General features: G+C 39.9%; 2 protein-coding genes across 6 annotated transcripts; one reads left to right on the top strand and one right to left on the bottom strand.

Annotated features, from left to right (window-relative positions):
- Positions 1-162: 162 nt before the first annotated feature.
- On the bottom strand, positions 163-14,179 carry sv2 (synaptic vesicle glycoprotein 2). 3 transcript variants are annotated; one of them, XM_087843285.1, is made up of 14 exons: positions 13,689-14,179; positions 13,227-13,602; positions 9,014-9,097; positions 8,641-8,802; positions 7,948-8,110; positions 6,990-7,111; positions 6,678-6,841; positions 6,505-6,585; positions 5,758-5,856; positions 4,193-4,281; positions 3,748-3,875; positions 3,149-3,244; positions 2,213-2,372; positions 163-2,039 (listed from the first exon to the last, which is right to left on the bottom strand). In XM_087843285.1, exons 2-14 carry the CDS (start codon positions 13,318-13,320, stop codon positions 1,856-1,858), a joined length of 1,626 nt encoding a protein of 541 aa, XP_087699411.1. In that variant the 5' UTR covers positions 13,321-13,602; positions 13,689-14,179; the 3' UTR covers positions 163-1,855. The 3 variants fall into 3 exon arrangements, with proteins under 3 accessions (XP_087699411.1, XP_087699410.1, XP_087699412.1); XM_087843284.1 differs by having other exon boundaries at positions 13,227-13,922; positions 14,077-14,167; XM_087843286.1 differs by lacking the exons at positions 8,641-8,802; positions 9,014-9,097 and having other exon boundaries at positions 13,227-14,179.
- On the top strand, positions 13,210-25,321 carry snx1a (sorting nexin 1a). 3 transcript variants are annotated; one of them, XM_006782431.3, is made up of 16 exons: positions 13,210-13,618; positions 13,709-13,840; positions 15,892-16,696; positions 17,475-17,617; positions 18,287-18,362; positions 18,494-18,537; positions 18,738-18,879; positions 18,977-19,055; positions 19,263-19,338; positions 19,619-19,732; positions 19,960-20,053; positions 20,358-20,563; positions 20,719-20,862; positions 21,097-21,177; positions 21,277-21,348; positions 22,513-25,321. In XM_006782431.3, the coding sequence occupies exons 2-16, from the start codon at positions 13,718-13,720 to the stop codon at positions 22,561-22,563; spliced, it is 2,250 nt and encodes a 749-aa protein (XP_006782494.1). In that variant the 5' UTR covers positions 13,210-13,618; positions 13,709-13,717; the 3' UTR covers positions 22,564-25,321. The 3 variants fall into 3 exon arrangements, with proteins under 3 accessions (XP_006782494.1, XP_006782495.1, XP_035769843.1); XM_006782432.3 differs by having other exon boundaries at positions 13,210-13,840; positions 17,478-17,617; XM_035913950.2 differs by having other exon boundaries at positions 13,210-13,840.
- Positions 25,322-25,566: the final 245 nt, after the last annotated feature.

Here is a 25,566-nt window from a genome sequence, read left to right as displayed (position 1 = left end):
TGGAGGAACATTTTGCAAATAATGAGGTTAGCTAGCAACACATTAGTAGCATGACTGCTTCTCTTTTCCTAAGACCTTAAAAACTTTCCTTCACACCTTTCCTTGACCTCATGAAGTTGTTCATGACGTCATGGTAAAGAGACGCAGGAAGGATGTGGGAAGTCTTTCTTGTTTTTTATTTGATACAACAAAACAGCAAAAACACACACATGTGAGATGAAGAAAAAGCTGCATTTATTTAAAAACCTGATTAAGGCATTACAAAATAATTGTAAATCTGCTTTAAATTTTTACAAAATCCCTGATAGGATCATCAATGTAGTCTCTCAGGCAGATATTAAGGTAGTCTATAAATGATTTGGTCCTTTCCCATCACTGCACTCTGAAATCTTTGGTTTTCCACTCAAACTGAACTAAACTTGCCCAATCCAGTTTGTGCAGGAAAATATCAGACTGAACCTACTAAAATCTATTCTGTGCATAAGTACAGACTTTTTGGAAACCATTTGCTATGATACTTTGGCTGATTACACCACCTATGCAGGTCATGAACCTCCAAAAACATCATATAAGGCCATTTATTCAGACATATATTTGAAGGCAACTTATTAAAATGTGTTTTTTTTTCTAGCTGCATGGTTTTATTCTTAGATTGCACTAATACAGCTTAGCATGATTCACAGTTAAAAATGATTTTTAAAAAAACTAATAGCACTTATCTTACACTTGGCCTTGGTCTTGTTTTTTCACAATTCAAAAGAGACATGACAAAAAACTGCAGCTGCTCTAAGTCAGCCTTCTCGGATTGGCTGAACCTCACATTCAGAAGATTTGAATGCAGCCTGAGTGAGTGTTTGTGTGCTCAAAGCCAGAGCCGTGTCCCTGAGTAGATCCTATTAGGGACAAGGCATAAGACTAAATTTGAGCATCCTCCACTGTGACATAATATACATTCACTGGCCCCATTATTGAGTACACTTGGTCAACTGCTATTAAGACAAATATCTAATCAGCCAATCACATGGCACCACCTGAGTGCATTTCGGTGTGTAGACACGGTCAAGACGACCTACTTAAGTTCAAAGTGAACATCTGGACAGACAGCAGTTTTAATTGATTTCCCTGTCGGATAAGAACAGGAGGCTGAGGCTATATCAAAATAGGTTCATCAAAATTAGAAAACATAAGTGTTGGTTGACCTGATGAGTCTCAATATCTGCAGCAAAATCTGGCTGGTAGGGTCAGAATTTCGTGTAAACGACATGAAAGCATGGATCCATCCTGCCTTGTATCAACAGTTTGGGAAGCTGGTGATGGTGTAAACATGTGAGGGATATTTTCTTGGCACACTTTGGGCCCCTTAGTACCAACTGAGCATCATTTATATGACAGAGCCTACCTGAGTATTGTTGCTGTCCACATTCAGCCCTTTATGAAAACAGTGTACTCACTATACAAAACTAGTTTCTTAAACATGACAGGAAAGCAAAAACACAAGACCTACAGTCGATCCATCACTCTTCAGTAAACCAGATAATAAGGCCCCATTTTCTCACTTTGAATACAGGGTTTTGTCATTTACATACAAACTTTTTACAGGTGTCAAAGGTTTTAATGACACACTGGCACTTCTTTCTCAGCTTTCCAACGCAGTAATTCTTGGAAGGCAGAGAGAGGCAACGTTGTTTAACAATTTGTTTTAGCAGTGGAATTTTTAAATTAGGAACCATAGAAAAAAGATGACAGAAGGCACAGGATTCAACCAGAAAATACACAGATTACAGAGCTTCAAGTCGTTCTACCCATCTGTGAGGATGTTTAGAGGAAGCTGAAGCCAATAAAACAATGCGAGTGTTCACGTGAGCTCTGTCTGCCTGGTTTGTGGAAGTAGAAGACCCACCAGTCCTCCAGTGAGCAGCAGGGCTGACACCAGCAGGATGGGGACAGCACAGTTTGCATCCACCAACCTTCCAAAGACCAAGTTACCCATGATCGCTGCCACTCGGCCCACGCCTGTGAAGAAACCAAGAGCAGAGGACCTGAGAGAAAAATGGAAAGAAAAGAGATTCAGTATATGTGCATGTGACCTCTCTGAGTTGGAATAAAACACCTCCATGGATGAGTGAATCAATTAAAAAAAATACAAAAAAAGAAATCTTAGTTTGATTTACATTTCTATACATGGCTGAATCTGAGTTTCGAGACTGGTTACCGTAGCTTTGTTGGGTAGAGCTCAGTTCCTATGACATCCAGCGCATTCCAGGTGATCACGGACACCCCGCTGAAGATGCAGGACAGGATCAGACTCTGAGCTTTGGTCTGAACCACATAGATGAAGAAGACACTCAGACTGGACAACAACAGGCTGCCGGCTGGAGAAAGTAACAAAGATGAAGAAATGTATGATTTTTTTGTTAAACACTGACTTAAAGGTGGGCGTTCTGTAGCAGCTCGGTTTTCTGATTTTCTACATTTGTTTGTAGTGTGAGAGCTTCTTTAATCGTGACTCGAAGCTTTTGAAGATGAAGATGGAGCGTTTGCTTAACTATGAATGGGTTGTTTTAAAGACAGTGATGAACTGTAAAAGGACAGATTTTATGCTGTCAAGTGTCAACTCACTGACAAATTCAGAGAATAAATTATTTACAAGAAACAAGCCGGAAAAATTAAGCTGAATGTCCACTGGAGGTGAGTCAATCCTCTCTGACTTCTATGTTACAACGTTACAGCAGAACAGACTGTTACGATAATAGAATTTCCTATAATGGACTATAATGAATAAACTGGACCTCTCAGTTGTTTCTGGAGTATCTTTAATCCATTCATCTAAAAATAAAATAAAAAAAATACATGTGTTGCTCTATTTTGCCTTAGATATATGATTGGCATTAAATTTGCAAAAACTTAAATAACATCTAGCAAGATGTCAATTATTTTAGCTGGGTAGCTCCATTCACTCCATGGACTGTTTCTTGAGCACCACTTGCTGTGGCCACAATTTCTGTGGGTTACTGTGAAGTGGAATGGCTCTCCTGGATTGGCTCTGCTATGATCTTTTTTTTTACACAACCTATGATTATATGCAAAATGTATGGGAGAGTGTTAAGGCATGAAAACATATTGATTTGTGAAAGAAAAAAAAACTCACAAAGCAGAGCCTTTCCTCCGGTGCTGTCCATCACAAGGATAGTGAAGATGTTACCCGGCAGGTTTGCCGCGGCTATGATGAAGCCATCCGTATATACTGTGAGGTAACAGACAAATACAGGAAGACGAGTGTGGACAGGAGAAAGACATGTGGCGAGATATGGATGGACCAGAAAAAACAAATAAAAAAACAACTCAATATAAACAACTCAAAATACTGCAAAATTTTTCCATATTAGATTAACTTGGGTCTTTTGAGCAAACATCCTTCGACAACTGTGCATTGGTAAAATAAAAAGCTACTGATACAGCAGGTACAGGACTAAAAGACAACACATTAATAGTTATTTTCTGAGATTTCCTGAGTGAGTCCAGTGTCAGCTGGTGCTTTAAGCTTGTTTGGAAGTCACATAAAAGCAGGTTAAAGAGTAAAGCAGAAGTGTCCTGCACTTGTTTTAAGTTTCAAATATTTGCTTTTCTCTTCCTTTCAAGTATTGTAAAAACTGACTCCTGTCAATGTTAAAGCTGATTTCTTGGCCTCCGTGAGCAGCGATGCCTGGATGAAAACACTAATATGAGCATGAATCCTCTGAAACACACCTGCTGTCTTGACCGTGTCACAGGTTGCATTGACCATTGCAGACGGGCGGGACACATTTGCGCAGGGCGAGCCGCCGTCTTCGGTTCTCTCAAACAGCTCAGGAAACCACATCCACAGCCCGTAGTAACTACACACACACACACACACACACACACACACACACACACACACACACAAAAACAAAAGATTTTAACTTTTGATTTAGAATAAAGGGTGAAGTGTGAAAGTTTTAAAATGTAAAAAAAGAAGAAATAAGAAAACCACAGTAGATGTGCAAATATGAGTTTACCATTTAATTGTTCCCTATCACTTGATGTGATGCCTATCAAATGGTTATCTCACATTAGTAGTATTATTTTTATAAGTCTGATACAATCCCCCAGAAGCTGAACAGCGTGAACAGAGCTGAAGCACAGCCTGAATGTATAGGTGCCCATTTCTTACCCAAAAGATATTGAGTAGAAAATGATGAGAAGAGGGATACTCCTGGATCTGAAAGGGCTCTGAAATATCTTTTTAATGGGAGCCAAAGCCTGCAAGTTAACAAGAAAATTATTCATAAGTAAACCAACAAAAAACAAAGGAAATGCCTAAACTACTCATGCACTGTCAGTGTTTTCACATTTACTCAATAGCTTAACAAACAAAAGCTCTTTTCCTTTTTGTTATATATACAGTTTGGTCCAAGTGGATACTATTAACCAAATAATCACAACTTGACTGAAGTCAAGTTTTCCACCTTAATTCAAGGGGTTCACAGAAGTGTTGTATTAACTGTTTAGGAATTAAGCCATTTCTATACAAAGTCCCCTGTTTTCAGATGCTTAAAGCAATTGAACAATTTACTGCTGTGCAGTTTTATTGCCAGATAAGGCTTGTTCCCTCATTTTTCCGTGACTAATTGAGCAGATAAACCATCCGCTAACTGTTCAAGGTAACGCTCAATGTCAATTCCAAAGAGAGGTCTTTGAAAGTGAAGGCAGGGATCACTGGACTAAAAAAAAAAAGACAAAAAAAAAGGCAAAACAAAATAAACCTATTGAAAAGATGGCACAAATTTACGAGTGGCCAAATGAACAATCTGGTGTATTGTTAATTCACTGAACAAAAAGCCGGGAAAAATCACAGAAAACAAATCAAGTGAAGGATGACACAACAGCTAACCAAGTCAAGAACACTCACAAGAAGTTAGGCATAATTTTCATATGTACAAAAAAGGATGCCGTCATTAACGTAAACACAGAGGGTGTACAACAAGGTGCAAAGCAAAGGTTACGCTCAAGAACTCAAGACCATAAATGGGATATTCTTCAGTGGCCAGGTCAGCCACCTGATGTTAGCCAAAAACTGCATAATTTACAGTTACTGAAGACAAAAGTGAAGGAACAAATACCAACAAACAAGCAGCAACAGCAATCACTGACTATAAAGTATTTTCATTAAAATATTAGAAACACCCCCCATGTTACTTTCATCCCACTGAAATTCCCAGGTGTATATAAAAATGTGTTTTTAAATCCTAAAGTTAATGGAATATTTTTGTTAAACCCTTGAATTAAAAATGCTTCACTTAAATCACATCTTGGTGTACAGAGGCCAAATGATTAAAAAATGCACTGTGTTCATAAAACATTTTGGGTATCTGAAATGGTTTGTTGAAAAAGTATTAGCAAAGTTGGGTGATATATAACAATACTATGGCAGGGAAAGGGCTAAGAAGGTCAAATCCAGTTCTGAGTATTCCTAACAAACCAGTTCAAATTAATTTACAACTATTTTTGGTAATTTTTCAAATCAAAACACAAAACAATCGTCACACGGGAGGATTGTTTTGTGTTTTGCTACTTTTCTCTCCTTTTTAAAATCTTTCAGGATTGAGTATCTTATACTCATGTTTTACCATTTTCAGCCATTCTTTTTTAAAATAAACAAAACCCTGAATCTTGAAACCAGTACTACCAGACATTCTAAAAATCTGTTAAACTATTAATAATAACAAATTACATCACCTTTTTCAAAATATTTGCAAGACGTTCTTTACTTGAACCCAAGCTTCTGCTCTTGTCTTTGTCACCTTTTTGGGTAGAACTTGAACGCAAACCAAATTCCTACAAAAGGGTTCAGAGGACAGTTGTTACACTTACAGTACTTTTATACAGTTGCATGAAGGAAGGAAATGTTGACTGATGACTGATGTTTCGTAAAGGCAAGCAGTGCTTGCCCAGTGAAATCTAAAAATACACATTAAAGTACATTATAGTACTTGCTATTGTCATCTAATTCTTAACATTTTTTAAACATAACTATAGAAGCGCTAACATTTCACAATTTGTCAGCCAGGAAGGAGTTCAGACAGGTGAAAATGTCTGTGCAGATTGCAGCAATATGTATAAGGATGTCAGCATATACAAAAGGATAGTCATGCAGCACAAAATCATGTTCTAATCTGGTCCAAGTTTTCTTGTTGTTGTGTTGAACACTGGAGAAATGTTTGTTCTCTTTATTTGGAGGTGGAAAGGGGCTGGCCATTGTTTCTGCTCACCTTCCTGTAAAAGTCACTGCTTGCTACTGATTCAACAAAACTGTAGAATACCACATGTGGAATATAAACACACAATAGCTTTCACTTCTCTTTGATTCCACCTTATCTTTGTCAGTTGCATCACTTTGGCTTTGCTTTTTGTTGACTTAAGTTGGTTTTATTTTTGTTTAAAAAAATTATTAGATATATAGATAGTAATATACTTATTTTATACCGGAAGACCCTTTTCTTTTCCTTTCATGTTCAGCTTAAACATCAATCTGAAAACATGGATTGCTTCTTTCTCACGGTTAGCCTGGAAAAGACAGAACACAAAAAATCATCCTAAAGACAACTCAGAAGTAAAAGCATCCAAGCAACACAAACATTATTTTGGTCTTTCAATACCTCCATGAGGAACTTGGGGCTTTCAGGCATGAACAGCTTGAAAATGAGTGCCGACGTGATGCTGGGAACGGAGCACAGCACCACAAACACCCGCCAGCTCTTGAAGTCCAGTGTTCCCAGAGACAAATATACCCAGGTTCTGGGGATCACCAGCCAGGCCAGACCTGCAGACAAAGGCAAACACAGATGGTCAATATTTCATAAAAAAACCCCTACAGTTTCTTTTAAGAGAAGTTGAGTTTAACATCTTGTGCAAGGGGCATAACCACAATTATATTAATTTTTTATATGGAGAATACTCCTTGCTCCCACCTGCAGCCAGGATGTTTCCTGCCATCCAAAAGGTGGCCAGACAACTGATCATCGCACCTCTCCTCAGCCGGGGCATAAACTCTGAGAAGTAGGAGAAAATGACAGGAATTGACCCGCCGACCCTGCAGAGGAGAACAGCATGGTGTTTATTCTTTAGCTGTTTTAGTTGTTTAACAAAGAAAATTTAGATGGTTTCTAAATACAGCGTGGAGGGATGCTGCATGTCTTGTGCTATATTTGGGTATTTCAAAAATGATGACACTGAATAAAATCAAACCAGTGAATTACTAATCTGACTGACCTTTGTGCCCCATTAGGGGCATTTTTGTCCTCTAATGACACCAGAAGTACATTTAAAACAACTAAAAGAAGGATGCAGCTTCCCAATGTGGAACTGCCCTAAACTTGAATGTTTCAGTGACCTTTATTTGCTACACAGAAACAGTCTTCATGCACATTTGCACATATATACAGATTCAGCAAATTAAGGATTCTGGCTATTAGACATCTCACACGCGCATACTATCAATCAGGCAATGAGCCCACTCAAAACGTCAATGCCATCGTCATCAAAAAGCCAAATACCTTTTAACATCACCGCCTGATGTCAAAACCACACCACCTATGTCTCCTATAGATTCTAAAATTATCACTTAAATTCATGAATTACCACCATTATAAAACCATTTTACAACAAAGATTCATACTTTGCACAAATCAGTGACATATAATATTCTAAAATAGCAACATTACAATATATACAAATCACATATGAAAACAAATCTACTCAAAAGTGGATATGAGTACAAGTTCATAGTTCAGTCCTTCAAGTGACAATGTCTGCAAAGTGAAGTATTACTAGTATTATTCACTAGTATTGTGGCCCTGGGAACAGTTGAATGTGTGTTAGCAAAATGTAAACTTGTACAGAAAAAAGAATTAAAAATCATGTTTTTACCCAATGCCACTGATGAACCGCATCAACAGGAAGAGCCAGAACCATGGAGCCAAGCTAGCCAGACCCCCAAACAGCCCATTGACTGTCAGAGACACAATCAAAACCCTGCGACGCCCCTTCTGGTCAGCCAAGTAACCCCACATGTAGCCACCCACCATCATTCCTGGAAAACGGGAAAAAAAGATGAACTTGGTGTAATCAGTGGGCTCTGTCAGTTGCCCAAAACACTGAGTTACAGTCAGGGAAAAAGGTATTTGGACAATGACAGCTTTGCTCCGTATACAGTGGACTGTAAATCTGACAATCAACATGTGAATTAGGCGCAGATTTTCAGCTTTAATTGAAGGGATTTAATAAAAATATTACATTAAAGTGATTTTATTGATAGTTCAACATTTTCAGAGGCTTAATAATATTGATAAAATGGTTGTATATTCAGTTATGGCTCCAGTTTTATAAGAAAGGGTTACAAAATAAGCAGAGAGCAGAGGCTAACAACGTCTTGTGTGTTTGGCTTGTGTAAGGTCTTGTGGTGTTACGTCACATAAATCAATAAACTTAAAAAAAAAAAAAAAAAAAAAAAAAAGGTTTCTCATTTCCAAGTTCCGCTTCAAACAGTTGACCTATTACCAAAAAAACAGTTGTTTCATTTTCTGTGAAGGGGAGTTTAGGGTGGTTGACTAAATGATTCACCGAGGAAAATGCTTGCTGTCAGCAGGCCCATGTCTGAGGAGCTCAGCTGGAGATCACAGCGTGCCGTTGGCAGCAGAAAAGAAACACAAAGAATCTCCACAGCATCGCTGGCATTGGCCCAACCACAAACCACCAGCAGCAGCCAATGGAACAAACCAAAACCTGAGAGCAAAGTGAATAAACAAAGGGAGAAGCAATTCATGATTGACTCGTTGCATAAAATATTCATTTTATGTCATAACCACAAACACCTAGGTATTACACCTCTAAAGGTATAAAGTGTATACCTAAAATCTTAAATAAGCTTATTTTTCATATGCTTTTCTCCTCATATTTACGATGACTAAGTGCAAAACAAAAAACATTAGATTACCTGCTCTTTCCACTGCTTCCTCATACGTCAGTTTCTGCAGTACGTGCCCACCAGCTTCTGCTGTTCTGTCAAAAATGACTTCACCTATAAGGCAGCCAAATACACACTGTCAAATTCCATCCATCCATCTTCATCCGCTTTATCCGAGGCCGGGTCGCGGGGGCAGCAGCCTAAGCAGAGAGGCCCAGGCCTCCATCTCCCCGGCCACCTCCTCCAGTTTATCCGGGGGAACAGCAAGGCGTTCCCAGGCCAGCCGAGAGATATAATCTCTCCAGCGTGTCCTGGGTCTGCCCCAGGGCCTCCTCCCGGTGGGACATGCCCGGAACACCTCACCCAGGAGGCGCCCAGGAGGCATCCTTGTCAGATGCCCGAACCACCTCAGCTGGCTCCTTTCGATGTGGAGCAGCAGCGACTCTACTCTGAGCCCCTCCCGGATGGCCGAACTTCTCACCCTATCTCTAAGGGAGAGGCCAGCCACCCTTCGGAGGAAGCTGAACCGCGATCTCGTTCTTTCGGTCACTACCCACAGCTCGTGGCCATAGGTGAGGGTAGGAACGTAGATTGACCGGTAAATTGAGAGCTTTGCTTTTACACTCCGCTCCCTCTTCACCACGACGGACCGGTGCAGCGTCTGCATTACTGCAGCTGCAGCCCCAATCCATCTGTCGATCTCCGGCTCCTTTCTCCTATCACTCGCGAACAAGACCCCGAGATACTTGAACTCCTCCACTTGGGGCAGGAACTCATCCCCGACCGGAGTGGGCACTCCACCCTTTTCCGGCTGAGAACCATGGCCTCAGATTTGGAGGTGCTGATCCTCATTCCCGCTGCTTCACACTCGGCTGCGAACCGTTCCAGTGCGAGCTGGAGGCCCTCACCCGATGAAGCCAACAGAACCACATCATCTGCAAAAAGCAGAGATGAGATTCTGAGGCCACCAAAGTGAAAGCCCTCCGCCACTTGGCTGCGCCTAGAAATCCTGTCCATAAAAATTATGAACAGAACCGGTGACAAAGGGCAGCCCTGGCGGAGCCCATCACCCACCGGGAACAAGTCCGACTTATTGCCGGCAATACGAACCAAGCTCTTACAATGGTTGTATAGGGATCGAATGGCCCGTAGCAATGGGCCAGACACCCCATACTCCCGCAACACCTCCCACAGGACACCCCGAGGGACACGGTCGAATGCCTTCTCCAAGTCCAGAAAACACATGTAGACTGGTTGGGCAAACTCCCATGCACCCTCAAGTATCCTCGAGAGGATGAAGAGCTGGTCCAGTGTTCCGCGACCAGGACGAAAACCGCATTGTTCCTCCTGTATCCGAGGTTCGACTAGTGGACGAACTCTCCTTTCCAGCACCCTGGCATAGACTTTCCCAGGGAGGCTGAGGAGTGTGATCCCCCTGTAGTTGGAACACACCCTCCGGTCTCCCCTCTTAAAGATGGGGACCACCACCCCGGTCTGCCAGTCCAGGGGTACTGCCCCTGATCTCCACGCAACATTGTAGAGGCGTGTCAACCAGGATAGCCCTACAACGTCCAGAGCCAAATTCTGTCAAATTCGGTTCTTTTAAATTCTTTCACTGACAGAGAAAGACCCCGACTCAGTGTGGTCAAAGCTCAAAAAATCATCTTTATTCTACATTTCCGGAAAAGGAGAGCTGCAGACTCTAGCAAGCATCCACAGGTCTAAAGCATCACAAGCCAAATGCGTATATATAGTTCTGCTATACGTCACACATAGTCACACATAGTTTTGATCAAAACAACTCTGCAGTGCACTCTGCCTAGTTTCATTTTCTGTCCACATCCTGTCAGCCTCTCACCTAGTTTATACTCAAAGTTGTCCCTCTCTTAAACTGGAAGCAAACTATATTAAAAACAAGCACTAACAATATATATTTATTCTGTAACAACACAAACATGTATAAAGTTTACGGAGGGTGAAGTGTTTTACTTTCATTGCACTAGCATAAATCGAGCCATAAGCTTAACTTAATAAGACAAATAGGCTTGCCTGGGCCATGTAACTGGCTGATGAGGCTTTTTGCAGTTAGACCATTTCTTTCATTAAAACATATTAATGAAGTTACGACAGAGTTGTTGTTTCCATCTGTTTTATAATTTGATACATTTCTATGGTTGCAATGAAAATGTAATTAGCAATAACTGGCAAGTAACTAACTGTTATAATAATTATCTGGCTACAAAATATTACAAAATAATGAAAAATCATTAAAAAAAACCCCAACAACATCACAATTTAGTCCAAACTGGGAATGAAAGTTTCATAGTAGGATGACATTTTTTAGAGTGATACCAAAGTATAACCAAATTTCTGTAACGTTTATTATGTGTAGATATTTATGAGTTAATACTAAGATAAGACAGTGCAGTTTAAAAATAGCTTGTTTGCTTGGATAAGCTGGTTGTGTTCTTTGAGGGAAGTTGCAGAGTGCCCTCTAGTGGGCAAACAATGGAAAATCAAAATGCATAACACTGTTGAAGGGTGTTTCTCCTGTCTCTTCATTACATTTTTATTTTCATATTAGCTGTTGCAGATTTGATATATGGTCAAATAGCTAACATTCGCTGATACACTGACGAAGCCAAAAACAATTTTCACAGAATATTACGCAGAAAACGAGGCTCTCAGCACTCTCTGCAGCACATGCAGCAAAGTCGCATTTGTGGAAAAAAATTAAAGTTAAATGTAACTGGATTATGAAATGTATTGTAGTAAATTTAAACAAAAAAATCCCCCATCCTTCTTTTCTGTTGTAAGAATATTAGCAGATACATCAATATGAGCATTTTTTACTTCTTAAAAATCAATACATCAACTGTTAGTCATCCATTACTTATCAGGCACAGATTTGTTTACCGCTTTAAATATATGTTGAGGATTAAGAAGTAAAAGTACAGAGTAATCAGAGTATCAGAAATGGAAATTCTTTTCAGAGCCATTTCAAAGTAGTAACATCCTTAAAAAAATATTTTAACATTTGATCTGAAAGAGGGCTTAAAACTACTTCTTAGGCTTTAAACTGCTACAAAAATATACTGGTCCAACTTTTCCACATGTGAGGTGTGCAAAATGTATCTCATCTCTATTACTAGCATATTTACATTTTATACCACGTGAAATGTTCCTGAATTTACTCAGCAAATGAATGTATAGGAGTGTGTTAATAAGCACGTGTTATCAAAGAGAAGGTATGATCTGTTTTAAACTAAAATGCAATTTGAATTAATTTCTTTTAAAGAATTTGTTAAACAAATTTCGTCACTTTTTAAATTATTCATTTTTGTCATCTTAGTATATTATTTTGTTTAATTCAATTAATTTTGAAACAAACAAACATGTAAAAGGTGGAGAAAGTAGTAAGTAAGTAATTTTTGAAGCTGCAAGTACTTTCAATTTAAATGGACAAATAGCATGCTTTATTATGTATTCTAAAGATTTTTTGTTTTGTTAATATTTTCATAATTTTACGTTGGCTGCACCATGTGCCCTGGAACGTATGCCATACACGTGGTGGTAAGCTATCCATATCAGGCTAGAGCTGAAAAACCTAACTATATATATATATATATATATATATATATATATATATATATATATATATATATATATATATATATATATATATACATATATATATATATATAACAAATATTATTTTTTACATCTCTATAGGCCAGGTGACCAGAATTGCAACCCAATATCAGTTTACAGTGTCAGTAAGGGTAAGCCGAGTGGAAGCCTTAAAACATCAGAGAAATATTATTTTGAAAGGTTGATGAAAGAGTGACAGATGGTTTCCTAAAACAAACAAAAAAAAAAGAAGTAGTAACTAGAGGACCCATGAAGGGGACCAATTCAGGTACACAACTTATTGTAAAGACTTAAAGCGTTTAAAAAAAAGTCTAAAAAAAAATAGGTGTAAAATATTAGTAAGCTTATACAGCAATAATAACGTTTAAAAAAAACAACTATATTAGGTACCTGAATTTGAACAAAATAAGGAGAGATGCCACTTACTTTTGTTAAAAAAAACCAATAATAAATAATTTTGACACATATAATTACTTTGTGTGTGTGTGTGTGTGTGTGTGGTGGTGGTGGTGGTGGGGGGGGGGGGGGGGGGGTATAGGAATGACCTCTTTATGGATCTTCGTATGCAAGTAAACAAACTGTCTGCCTTTACCTTCATCCGAGTCCAGCTCCCTTGCGTCCAGGCGATGTCCCGTGAGAAGCGGCTGGCGTGCCTCCGGATCTCCGGCATGCTTATGACGGGACATCTCCTCCACAGAAGTCGGGTGTCTCTAATCTGGGCACTTAAGATCTGGGTAGATTAGCTAACTTCTCTCCAGATCCGTTAAATCTCCGAGCGAGGTGTCCGGTCCTATGACTGCCAAGTCTACAGGCTACAGCTAACACTGAAGCTAACCTGATAAGAAGTAGGAGGAGTAGGACCAGGAAGTGAAAAGACAGCGGCGGGTTTGCACGTCCTGAGCAGTGTCTGTTCTCCACTAGTCAGCCCAGTTTAGGTGTACACCCCCGTCCGGCCGAGGTAAACCACACTGAGAAACGGCGAAGGTAACGTTAGCTGCTAACCGAAGGAAACACGTCTGTGTGACAGAGAGCAGAGGGGAGCAGTTGACGTTACCTCCCCTTGTGTTTTCAAAGAGAGTGAAGATGGCGACCAGCTCGGAGCGCAGTCCTCCCCCATTCCCGGACTCCGAGGACCAAGATGTGCTGGACACTGAAGAAGTCCGAGGCCGCGACAGTGATGAAGACGAGGACCTCTTCGGGAGTACGGTACGTACTGGTGGAGTCGACCTAGCTGTTAGCGGTCAGGTCTGGATAACTCGTTAACTTAATGCAGAGTTAGCTAGGAAAGCTAATGAGGCAAAAGTTTTAGGAGATGTTGACCAACGTTAAGCAGTTGCACAGGGGAAAAATAACAAACAATGTTGACATAAGATATTGTCATCTCCAAAACTCTTAGCATTTCCTAATGTTTCGAAGCATTTGTTGTAGAAACTTCTTACTACCTGCCTACGAGCTTTAGGAGTTCTGCAAACGCCCTCACTGGTATTGATTTCACCCTGAAAGTTGCTCTTTGAAGTTCTCCCTCGCAGTGATTCAGTTAACCAAACCAGGTAACGCCGTACTTCCTGTTTTGGTGCATGGAATGTGTGAGTTCTTTTAATCTTCTAAAACTTTATCGAGCTAACTTTTAAATCTGAAGGTGTCCTCAGCATTTTTTTTGACGTGCAGACTTTTCACGCCATGCGTAGGTGAGGTGAAATCTGCAGACAGTGAGGTCTGTGTGTGGTTTCTGTGAGAGCTGACACAGTAAGGGAGGTGATAGTGTTATTTCACGATGCTTATTAGTGGGTTAAGTCAGCTTCCCAATTTTATTTACGTATTTCTCCCCCTAAAATAAGGATTGTACGCTGGCTCGGGCAGCCTCCTGTCATGTGAGCGTGGTGTGGTCACATGGTCAGAACCCGGATGTTTTCCTACAGTCAAAGTTCAGAGGATACATGAGAAAGTTGCTGTCTTCGATTTTTTTCTCCTAACAACACTGAACTCGCTGCTGCACGGAAACCCTCAGTCAGCATTTTATGGATGTTTTAGGTGTCAGAGCTCATGCCTGAAATGATGTTTGGAAATGTATCAGCAGCCAGAGTGACTTGACTTCCTATAAAAAGAAGTTTCGGGGATGTATTACTATTTTTTTAAGCATTTTTTGTCTAAAGAGTATAATTCACATTTTTCATTTTTAATAAGGGGCGACAGATATACAGATAAAATGGAAATATTTTTGGGACCACTAAATACAGTTATTAGTCATTGTACATTAATTTTCCACTAGTACTGAAAAAATTTAACACTGGCAGTTTCCCTGTATGTCACATAATAATAATAATAATAATAATAATAATAATAATAATAATAAATAGTAATGTGGAGTGGTAGGTTATCAGATAAATGCTACCATTCTTGCTTGACAGGCTTATTTCTTAAACTGTATAGGTATGCAGATATTATTGACTGTATATAAAAGATGGAAACAGCCAATACGACATCATTCATTATTTAACAAAACTCTATTATAAAACCTTGAGCTGAGAATTTTCTTTCTTGGCAATAAACGTAGTTCATCGCGTTCCTAAATTGGATGTGACTGACTTTGAAATGAAAGAAACTACACAGTCATTTGCTAATGACACATGACGCATAGCATTTTTGACTCCATTGATGACCATTTCTTACAAAAATATCCTGCATGTTCTAGTCAGTATGACCTGAAACCATCAAGCCCATTAAGTCATCAGAAAAAGTTGTCTTTAATCCAGCCAAGGTCACAGAGTAACGGATCCAAGAGTTGTTTTCATCTTCTGAATCAGCAGCCTTTGAAGCAAGTCATTTAAGTTTGTTAAGTCATTTTGTTCACTACCCTGTAAACAAAAACCTAAACACTGCAATCGTTGTTACATTAGACTGTTACATTAGTCTAACCCTAATGTAAAGGCTTATCTAATGAAATGGTTACAGTGACAAAGTCCTTGTTTTTTATTTTGAAAACATTGTTTCTGCTGTCAGTGACACACCCAGTAGCTGGGATGGCTATTGGATGTTTAGATGTTACCCAATATCTAATTTGGCTACCTAGAGACCAGATTGTGTTATGCGAAGCTATTGAGATCTAAGAAAAGAAAAAAAAAGCCCCAAAGGTCTTTAAAATTTGAAACTTTGATCAACTTGTTGCATGAGTCTTGGATTACTTTAAGAATTGTCTGTTGTCTACACACACGTGACATGACAGCAATTGACATTAAGCATCCCCTTTTGGCCTTCAGAGCACATCACCAGTGACCGAAATGGACACCACACCGACCAGTGATGTTTCAATGAAGCCTCCCAGTGACATCATGAATGATCCTTTAATTGAGCCAATGAGCAGCCAAACAGGAAACAAGCCAGCGAGTGAACCCTCAGATGATTTTTTTGACCTGACAAACAATGTTAGCGTTGTAGCTGCAGCTGCAACAAAATCCGATGATTTCGTTGACATATTGGGAAGCGAAACTGGAGCCCAGAGAGGGGAAGTAGTAAAGGCAGATGTTACTGTTGAAGCAACAATTGATAGAAGTGAAGTAACTGCTGGCGTTATAGATCCACTCAGTCAGCAGGAAGCAAAACAAACGTCCACCGCTCCAGTTATCGACCTAAGTGGTGACTCACAGCCTGTTACTAGTAAAGTTGCCGACCCTTTGGTTGACCTCTTTAGCGATGCTCCACCAGCTGCTGAAGCCAAAAAACCCAGCAGCGCAAACGTTGATCTCTTTGACGACGAGGAAGGGAGTGATATTTTCGCAGAGCCGCTGCAGACCAAGCCTGCCAAGCAGCTGCAAAAAAGCCTCTTCGGTGAACCTGACGAGGACGTGTTTGGCGAGCCGCTGGGTGCCATCTCAAAGAAACCCGTCCCTAAAGAGCAGAAGGAGAAATCTGTCACAACCAAAGTTACTGCTGGGGGACCGCTGCAAGACAGTAAGCCAGCTGATATCTTCAGTCAGGCAGCTGCCTCCACACCCAGCGTCACCAGCACCGTCAACTCCAAGACCAATGGAGTCCACTCTGAGGAGGATGGGGATATATTTGCTGGTGGGTCCACCTTATTTTATTCTATTTTTTATTTTCATTCGGTTTATGTTACCAAAGTTTTAAGCCTAGAGTTGGTCTTTATATTAAAGTCATGATTCAAGACAGGTTCAGTGAAGTTCATATAGAGGTTTGTGCATAATCACATCTGTATAGAGGATAAAATGAGCTCTAGGCTGGAAAAATGTTGATGAACGCCTCCTAAAGTTGAAACAACAGCATGGAAAGTAATGTTTGCTTCATTGTAAATAACTGTTTTGCCAGCATTGAGTTTGAAACTTTGTACTGGGCTGTGCCGGTTATGGGAGAGTGGCTCAGATTACTTATAAAAAAACCTTTGAGTAGTAGCCCTCTTAAAAGTCCAGTACAGCAATGTTTAACTAGAAGCAGCTATCATGATTTTCGGTGCATCATGATGTTAACACATGGCTGACACCAAAGCCAGGATGAGGACACCTCAATTAAGAACATGGGACCATCTGAATGCAAAGTTCAGTTAAATCCACAGGCTTAACATAACCCTCGGTGTATATTTGTGTCAGACACCTGAGATGGAAAACACAAATTTCAGTCTGGTGTAAATAAGTGATTAAGAAACCAACACAGATGGTCCTGTTGAGGCATGACAGAAGCAGCTCCAGTTTGTGCTCCAGATCACCACACATGGAACAGAACTCAGAATCTCTGTAAATACTTAAAGGTAGACTTTGGTAACTGTGGTAAAAGCAGCTCCACTGTACTAGGGAAATAATGGATATCTTACTGCACGTTTCCCCTCTAGCAGAGGCCACGGTGGAGCTCTCTCTCGACAGTCCGAGGAATGAGAGAAAAAAGGAGGCGACGGCCAAGCCATCTGCTCCCGCCCCCACCTCTCTGCCAGCAGCTGCCAGCCTCGCCAAGCCACAGCCTCCTGCCCTGGAAGAGGTGAGCTCAGATTTAAACCCAGACAAAGATTTTCGAGTGTGAGCCCATGAAATAGTTTCCAAGTATTTAATAAATATACACACCAGTTTATTCTATCCTTTATTTATTCAGCTAAACGTCTCTTTGAGATTTATATACTGAAACAAAACAGCCCATGGAAAGTCTGAGGACATACAGAGATGCACACTTATTTACAGGAAACAGGAAACAGTGGTGTATTCAGCTTCTGAAGCCAGTAATAAAATATAAAGCACAGTGGCAGAGAGTGTCTAACATCTTTAGGTGCTGGTCAGGTGCATTCATATAGACTCTAATCCAGTAAAGATTCAAATCAAACATGTCCTCATCTGGAGGAAGAAACTGGTTTTATTTATTTTTTTAAAAACATACTTAAAGTTTCAATTTGGTTAGAAGCTGTTCGTTTGATTTTTAAAATGACAGATTTGGATCTATAGTTAACCTTGTTAAAACCTGTTGGTTTTTAACAAGGTTAAATGTTAACTCTCTGCCCAAACATCAGAATGAGAAAACTGGGGCAGCACCAGGTTCTTTCCAACTGCGGTTTAACCTGTTTAACATCCCACCACAACAAAATGCGGTGGGAGAAGCTGACTGTTCAGCCATGGTTTTCATGTCATGTTTCACTTTCATGCTCAAAATTTGTTTCAGTTGGAAGAGGAGGAAGAGGAAGAGGAGGAAGACAAATTTGACATCTTTGTCTCTGTCAAAGATCCAGAAAAGATAGGTGAGGCTTTTATTGTTTTTGTATTTCTTAATGTAGCTTGCCTGATGTTTAAAGATCACTTCACTGAGTAATCTTTGTATGTATTTATACAGTCAGGGACATTTAATGATGTATGTATTGTTTTTTTTCAGGGGATGGTATGAATGCCTACATGGCCTACAAAGTATCCACACAGGTAAAAATGTGTCATTATTCATCATTTTACTTGAAGTTGGTTAAAGTTGACCAAAGATGAAATATTGATGAGTGCCTTGTTGGAGACACACCCGTGCTCTGCTCTTAAAGGGAAAACAAAGGTTGCGACACACGTTTAGTGGAGTATTGGAGCAAACACAAGCCTGCTGGGTACATAAATTCCATTAATGTCTGTTTCAGACCACACTGCCCATGTTTCGCAACAAGACATTCACAGTGAGGCGACGCTTCAGCGACTTCCTCGGACTTTATGAGAAGCTCTCTGAAAAACATGGACCAAATGGATTCATTGTGCCTCCACCACCAGAGAAGAGCCTCCTGGGTAGGCTGACGCACTCATCGCATCTCACGCTTTCCTTAGAATTATAATGTAAAATCTGCTCTCAATCGTAAGTGGTGATGATCGTTATCTTGCGCAGGGATGACAAAGGTGAAAGTGGGGAAGGAAGATTCATCGTCTACAGACTTTGTTGAGAGAAGAAGAGGTGCTCTGGAAAGGTAAAAGAGAAAGAATGGCATGAGGTGCCAGTTAGCGCGGCTAACACAGAGTCCCGACCCTTGTACAGGAAGCATGATGTGACAAGAATATAATTAATGCAAAAGCATCACCACCACTTCCCCGTTGATGCTCTCGTGCTATTCTGATGTTGCAATTTCCAGACTACTCGTGAAAATCAAGCGTGTCCCTGTTGTCTGATTGAACAGGTATCTGCAGCGGGTGGTAAATCACCCGTCGCTGCTCCAAGACCCTGATGTCAGAGAGTTCCTGGAGAGAGAGGAAGTAAGAGGATTTTGTTTGGTTTCAGCTCGAGTTACTGCCCTGAAGAGGTGTAATGCAGTTTTGTTTCACTTCTCTGTTTTTGTAGTGGATGAATGGTGTATTTGTAGTTAGAAACATTACACCTTTCATCACACTAGTGTGCTTTACCTAAGCATTAGTGGTTGGGTGTGCAGACAATGGGGGAAGATGGAGTTGCAGTAAAATATTGAAAACATTCATATCGCAGTTTGCAGCCCGAGTTTTAGAATCATCACAGCTAACACAACTAATGCATCTGCAGTTGCCTCGAGCAGTGAGCACTCAGGCTCTGAGCGGCGCCGGCTTCTTAAAGATGATCAATAAAGCGACGGACGCTGTCAGCAAGATGACCATCAAGATGAACGAGTCAGACGTGGTAAGTTCAGCTGTAAACGTGCGGTCATGTTCTTCACTGCATTTTTCAGTCTTTATACTAAAGCAGAGACTTTTGGTGGAACTTTCGGGCATAAACTGAGCTGCAGTTTCATGGTTTGATTTTTGACAGTTAAGAGTTTTATCTTTGGTAATGATGCTTGTAGTGCCATAGAGCTCACAGCCCTTGCAGTTGTGTTGGAGTCATACTAATGGTGCGTTGTGCTGCAGTGGTTTGAGGAGAAGCTGCAGGAGGTGGAATCTGCAGACCAGCAGTTCAGGAAGCTCCACGCGCTGGTCGAATCCCTGGTGGTTCACAGGAAAGGTCCGTTGTCTTTATTCCCAATTGTAAAGTGACTCATCAGTTATCATTCGGATGTGTTTGTACAGTTTTTGGCCACTTGGGGGCACCAGAGTGAAATGTGTTCAGATGTTAAACATTGTTAATTATAACACTTTTTAATTACTATTCCTCCTTTAATAAAAGCTTTTATAAAGCTTTGAATGATGCCACCTAAAATAAAATGTGTGAATGCACCTTTTAGCCCATAATTGCTGCTTTCATTTCTTGTATATGTTCTCGTATTCATGTTTGTGTGAAGAACACTTGTCTTTGCATTGAAATCTAGAGCTGTCACTGAACACAGCGAGCTTCGCCAAAAGTGCGGCCATGCTGGGCAGCGCAGAGGACAACACCGCCCTGTCCCGCGCCCTCTCCCAGCTGGCCGAGGTGGAGGACAAGATGGAGCAGCTACACCAGGAACAAGCTGCAAGCGACACCTTCACCTTTGCTGAAATGATTGCAGATTACATCCGCCTGCTGGGTGCTGTGAGGGTACGAAGAGAATTTGTTTAGCTAGTTTCTGTAGATCACAGCTGTTTAAGTTTTGTTTTGCTTTTTTAAGTGATAGAAAGTGAAATGTCCAATATTGTGAAATATTAAAAAGCACGTACATGAAGGTAAAAAGATGTGAGTTTTGTGACCTGCAGGGGTCCTTTGATCACCGGATGAAGGCGTGGCAGCGCTGGCAGGATGCTCAGTCCATGCTGCAGAAGAAGAGGGAGACTGAGGCCAAACTACTGTGGGCCAACAAGCCCGATAAGCTGCAGCTGGCCAAGGAGGAGATCGCTGAGGTACGACATGGGCCAAAAACAACAAAGTAAAAATAGCTCGGATGTGGCTGAAACCCTCCTTTGATGAGGCCTCTCCAAGTTTGGGAACAACGTTGTAGTAACTTTAATTTTTCTGATCCTTGGTTCATTCTTAGCTTGATGTTAATCACTCCATAGCTTTTGCTGCACGATCTCTGTATGTGAAGCACTGTATTTGGTTTAAGACTCCTCTGTGATTTATATCTTTGGAAACAGTGGGAGGCCAAAGTGACGCAGTACGAACGAGACTTTGAAAGAGTTTCTGCAACTGTTCGCAAGGAAGTCATTCGCTTTGAGGTACCAGTGTTCATTCTTATTGGTATCCACATCAGTAACTGCTCAGACAGCTGAACGGGCTGAGAGTGATAAATCCTTCTGAAAAATCTCTCCTAACAGAGAGAAAAGACCAAGAATTGCAAAAGACAAGTTATCAAGTATTTGGAGTGTCTGCTTCAATCTCAGCAACAGGTGAGTGAGTCAGCATTTTCATATTCATAAACCTGTAAGTACTGCACTGGATTTAGGTCAGTTTTTAACTGTTGAGCATCACAGATAATCTACAGAAGTTGACAATTTCAAAAGTAAATCACACACGAGGTAATAAGTAAGGTAAGATGGCAGGAACAAGGCTTTACATGCTTTTATATAAAAAAGTTAAATAAAGCAGTTAAAGAATATTTGAGTTTCTGTGTGGACCAAAACTCCCAAAATTCAAAATAAGTAAACGACTCGGTAAATCTGCAAACATTTTTATTTTGTATTTAACTTTTGCACTTATCACTCTGGTTCCCTAAATGGTATTTTCTTTACTATTCTTTATGCATGTGCTTCATGCTTTTTCATTATTCCAGTGAGGCTCTGGTTACTATGTAAAGTAGTTTGTTAGAAAACTGAGGCTAATCCCGCTTAGACTCCAGTATGACTAATAGACAAGTTCATGAAAACTTTTATCAAATAAAAGTCTGAGAAAAAATTAACAAATAACCAAATATTTACATTCACTTCAATGGTTAATGAATATTAGAAATTAATTAAACATGAATGTTAATGCAACACATCATTATCAAATTCATTTTTTAAAAGATATTCGTGATTTGTGATACACTGAAATACATATTATGTAAATGTATTTGTGTGCTTACTTTGGATTTTAGGAGTTTTGATTATTTATATGAAAGAGCCCAAAGTAGCAACTTTAAATTGTTTCTTTGGTTCACAAAAGTGACAAAGTCATTTACTGGACCCAGCTGACTGCAGGTTTTCCAACCTTATAAACAGTACCTTTGCACAATGACTGAAACTAGAGTGGGCTCGTTTCAATCATTATGCAAATGTACTGTTTATAAGGTTGGGAAACCTGCAGTCAGCTGAGACTGAAGAAGTCACTTGGATGAGTGATGAAACGTTTCTCCCACTGAAAACGCTGCGTCCAGATGAACAGAATCAACCTTTTGGGATTTCCATCCTGGATGATTGAGCATGCATCAAGTCATTTACTGGACAGTTTTTTTTAGATATAACAGGCTACATTTTTTTTGTGATGTTTTACTTTTCAAAATTCTCAATTAATTTAGCGTCTAAAGACTCCTGTTTTTTCTTTGTTTTTGTTGTTGGTTTTTCCTCTCTCTCCAGCTGATAAAGTACTGGGAGGCGTTCTTACCAGAAGCAAAAGCAATCGCCTAATCCTCAAACACCAGCCCTCTGGACTACAACAGGCTGCCTTTTTCTCATACACTTTACCTCTTTTGCCTTTTAACCAAGGAAAATGTGTGTATTGTAAAGGGAGATACAATCAATTCTGTTTTTGTTTTTTTAAATCACCTTTAACACATAGCTCTGTATTCTATTGTATTAATAATTGTATATTTTCATTTAACCTTCCACAAATATTTTCTTAATAGATGAAAATAGATTGCATAAACAAAGATACGGACAAATGAAAAGAGGGGAAAAAAAGAAGTGTGGATGAACGATTCCATTAATTTCCACAGGAGAATCATTCGTTCTCAGGATTTCCTCCCTTGTGTTGATCAGGAGCTCTTTCACATCAGCTGTGGTTCACTGTTTACAGCCTGGCTGCTCTCTCATCACATATTTCTGGGGACCCAGATGAAGAAAGTGGCTAAATTCTCACTGTTTCTCTTATTGGTGACTGAAAGGGATTAAATAACAGTTACAAATTTGATTTATGAACGCTTCCAGCAGGTGGATAAATTTAGTACCATCCATGTTTTTCTTTCTTTCTTTCTAATTTGAAGTACTATGATGCTGAGGGGAAATGGGTGCAGGGTGATGCGCGGCATTAGATTAGCAGTTGTGGTCAAGGGCTTTGTCGCGTGCTGAGGTTGTGGGGTTAACGATTTCAAATTTCTTTCAGTAAGTGTGCAAACTTTATGTCGGTGCCTTTATAAAAGCGAGAATGGTGTTTTGGCTTAAGACACCAGTTTAGGAGGAAGTCGTAGAGGGTGCTGTGGGCTTGCCATCGTTTCATCTCAGCGCTGATGTTTAAGAACTGCGGTTGCGCCCCATTTACTACCAATTTCTAAAATGGTTTTAATGTTTTCAGTCTGCCTTGCATATGAACCTGCAGAGACATGAACTGGATAATCTAGTCCCTAAACATCATGTCAGACTCTAGTTGCGTCATGTTGGACACTTTAAGGCAAGCAAACGCAGTTTAGAGGAAATAAATGCTGATTGTGTGGGATTAACCAACTCGAGCAAGTCTAAGCAAGCAGTTTCATGCTGTGTCAGATGACACCCAGAAGCTTTCTGGATGGTAGAGTTCAACTTTGAGGTGGTGTAAATAGAGCTGTAACTCACAGCAGTCTTACTTGTGGATTAGTCCCAAGGTGTAGTCCTGTTTTCGTCTGACAGTCCAAACTAGCCCTTTGTTATTCACTTCTAGTAGCACCGGAGGGCAATAGGGAGTTTTTGGTTGCGTATGCATGTTCTCAAACACAGTGCAAAGTCCTCTCTATCCCATAATGTGTACTGTTGGCTCCCTTTGTTATGAAAAAACAGAAGGAAAAAAAGTCCAGTGATTGGACATGTGAGAGTGGTATGTCTGCTAACAAGTGCAGCACTGTGGGCACAAATTAAAGGGTGACTACTGCTGAGTCCCACATCACTACTGTTCACTCATTTATTACTTCTGATGAACATCCAGCAGTTTACTGGATATTTTCACTCTAATTTTATGAATTTTTACAAAATAATGGACACTTTCAGGGCACTTATTCTAAATTTGGCCACACAAATAAAACAGTGTACAGTTGGTGAAGCGCACTAAGGGGAGTCATTTTTGAGCACAGACTGTATAGAAAAGATGGATGTAACCTTGTGAGCTTAAAAATGTGTTGTTGAAAGTGTTTTAATCTGCCATTCCTTCTACTGGCCAGCAGGGGGCACCACCTTTGGTTGTAAAAAGTAATTGGATTGCACAGAAGTGTATAAGAAAATGCACTCAATCATTTTTTTTACATTGGCAAATGCTTCACAATTGGTTTATTATCTTATTTACTAAAACTTTTTGGTAATTTTGGTAAATTTTGACTCTACAGTTTGATTGTTTTAAGTCAGATTTACCCTTCATTTGTGCCATCTGAGTGAAAGCTTGCAAAATGCAGAAGTTTAGGCTTCACATGGACGTCCATTTTTTTTAATTTTTATCCAGTTTGTTTATGCAGCCTTTGTCAGTGTTTTGTGGCATTCATCGCTTTTGATCAAAAAAATCCAAGATGAAGTTTTCTTTGAAGCAGTGAATGTAAACACCCGTTTGTTCACATAAAGTAGCCACACAGTTCCTTTAATTTAATTTAATTCCTTTAAAGGACATACACCACACAAAACCCAGAGGAGGTACCACCAGATGTTTGACTTTTTCACTTGCTGATTGGTGTAAAGACACAAAATACTGTCCACGATTTATCAGAAAGGAGGCAACGAGATGTCCTGCAAGAGCCAAACTGGACTACTCGGAGCTGGATGGATGACGCTGATTGGCAAACAAAAGATTAATGGCTTCAGTACGCACGCTGACGGTGGACTGTATTCTTTCTTAGTCTCTTCGTGTATTTTTAACAAACCTGCGTCACAGCTTTACGTGGCAGGACTGCCATCCCTTTTGATTACAGCTTTAATGTCACATTTGCACTCATGTAAAAACTGAAGGTGTGCAGCGACTGCGCTTCACTGTATCATTCGTCGTCATTACGGCTTTCTTTTAACTTGCAGACATTTCTTTGCCGGTTAGATAAATAACTATTTTTGCTTTTATTTTTACATCATTGAATAAAAACAAGGTTGTTGATGTGTGGTTAAAGGTGCAGAGCAATGTCAGCAATATGCACTGTGTCATAGAAACTTAATTCAAATCAATAAAAGTTGCACTGTTTACACTTGGAAATTTCATAAAGAATAACGACTCAAGTGTGTAATTTTTTTTCTCCAACGTGCCGATTTACTGTGACGTCATTTTAATATGACTTTGAGAAGTAGCTGCCTCAACAGGTGTGAAATGGAATAAACAGCTAGTCCACGCAGAGATTTAGATCTAGAAAACAAACTTACACTGTTTTTATAAGAACTACACTAATTTATTCTATACTAGGTAAGGCAAGGTGAGGTCTTTTTTAGCAAGTTTTAAATTAGATGTGTTTTACTGATTTCATACATGCAGTTTTT

The sequence above is a fragment of the Neolamprologus brichardi genome, chromosome 7, assembly GCF_056152115.1.
Source record: "Neolamprologus brichardi isolate AB-2024 chromosome 7, ASM5615211v1, whole genome shotgun sequence".
In the NCBI taxonomy this organism is placed as follows: domain Eukaryota; kingdom Metazoa; phylum Chordata; class Actinopteri; order Cichliformes; family Cichlidae; genus Neolamprologus; species Neolamprologus brichardi.
This window is presented reverse-complemented; position numbering and strand designations above follow the sequence as displayed.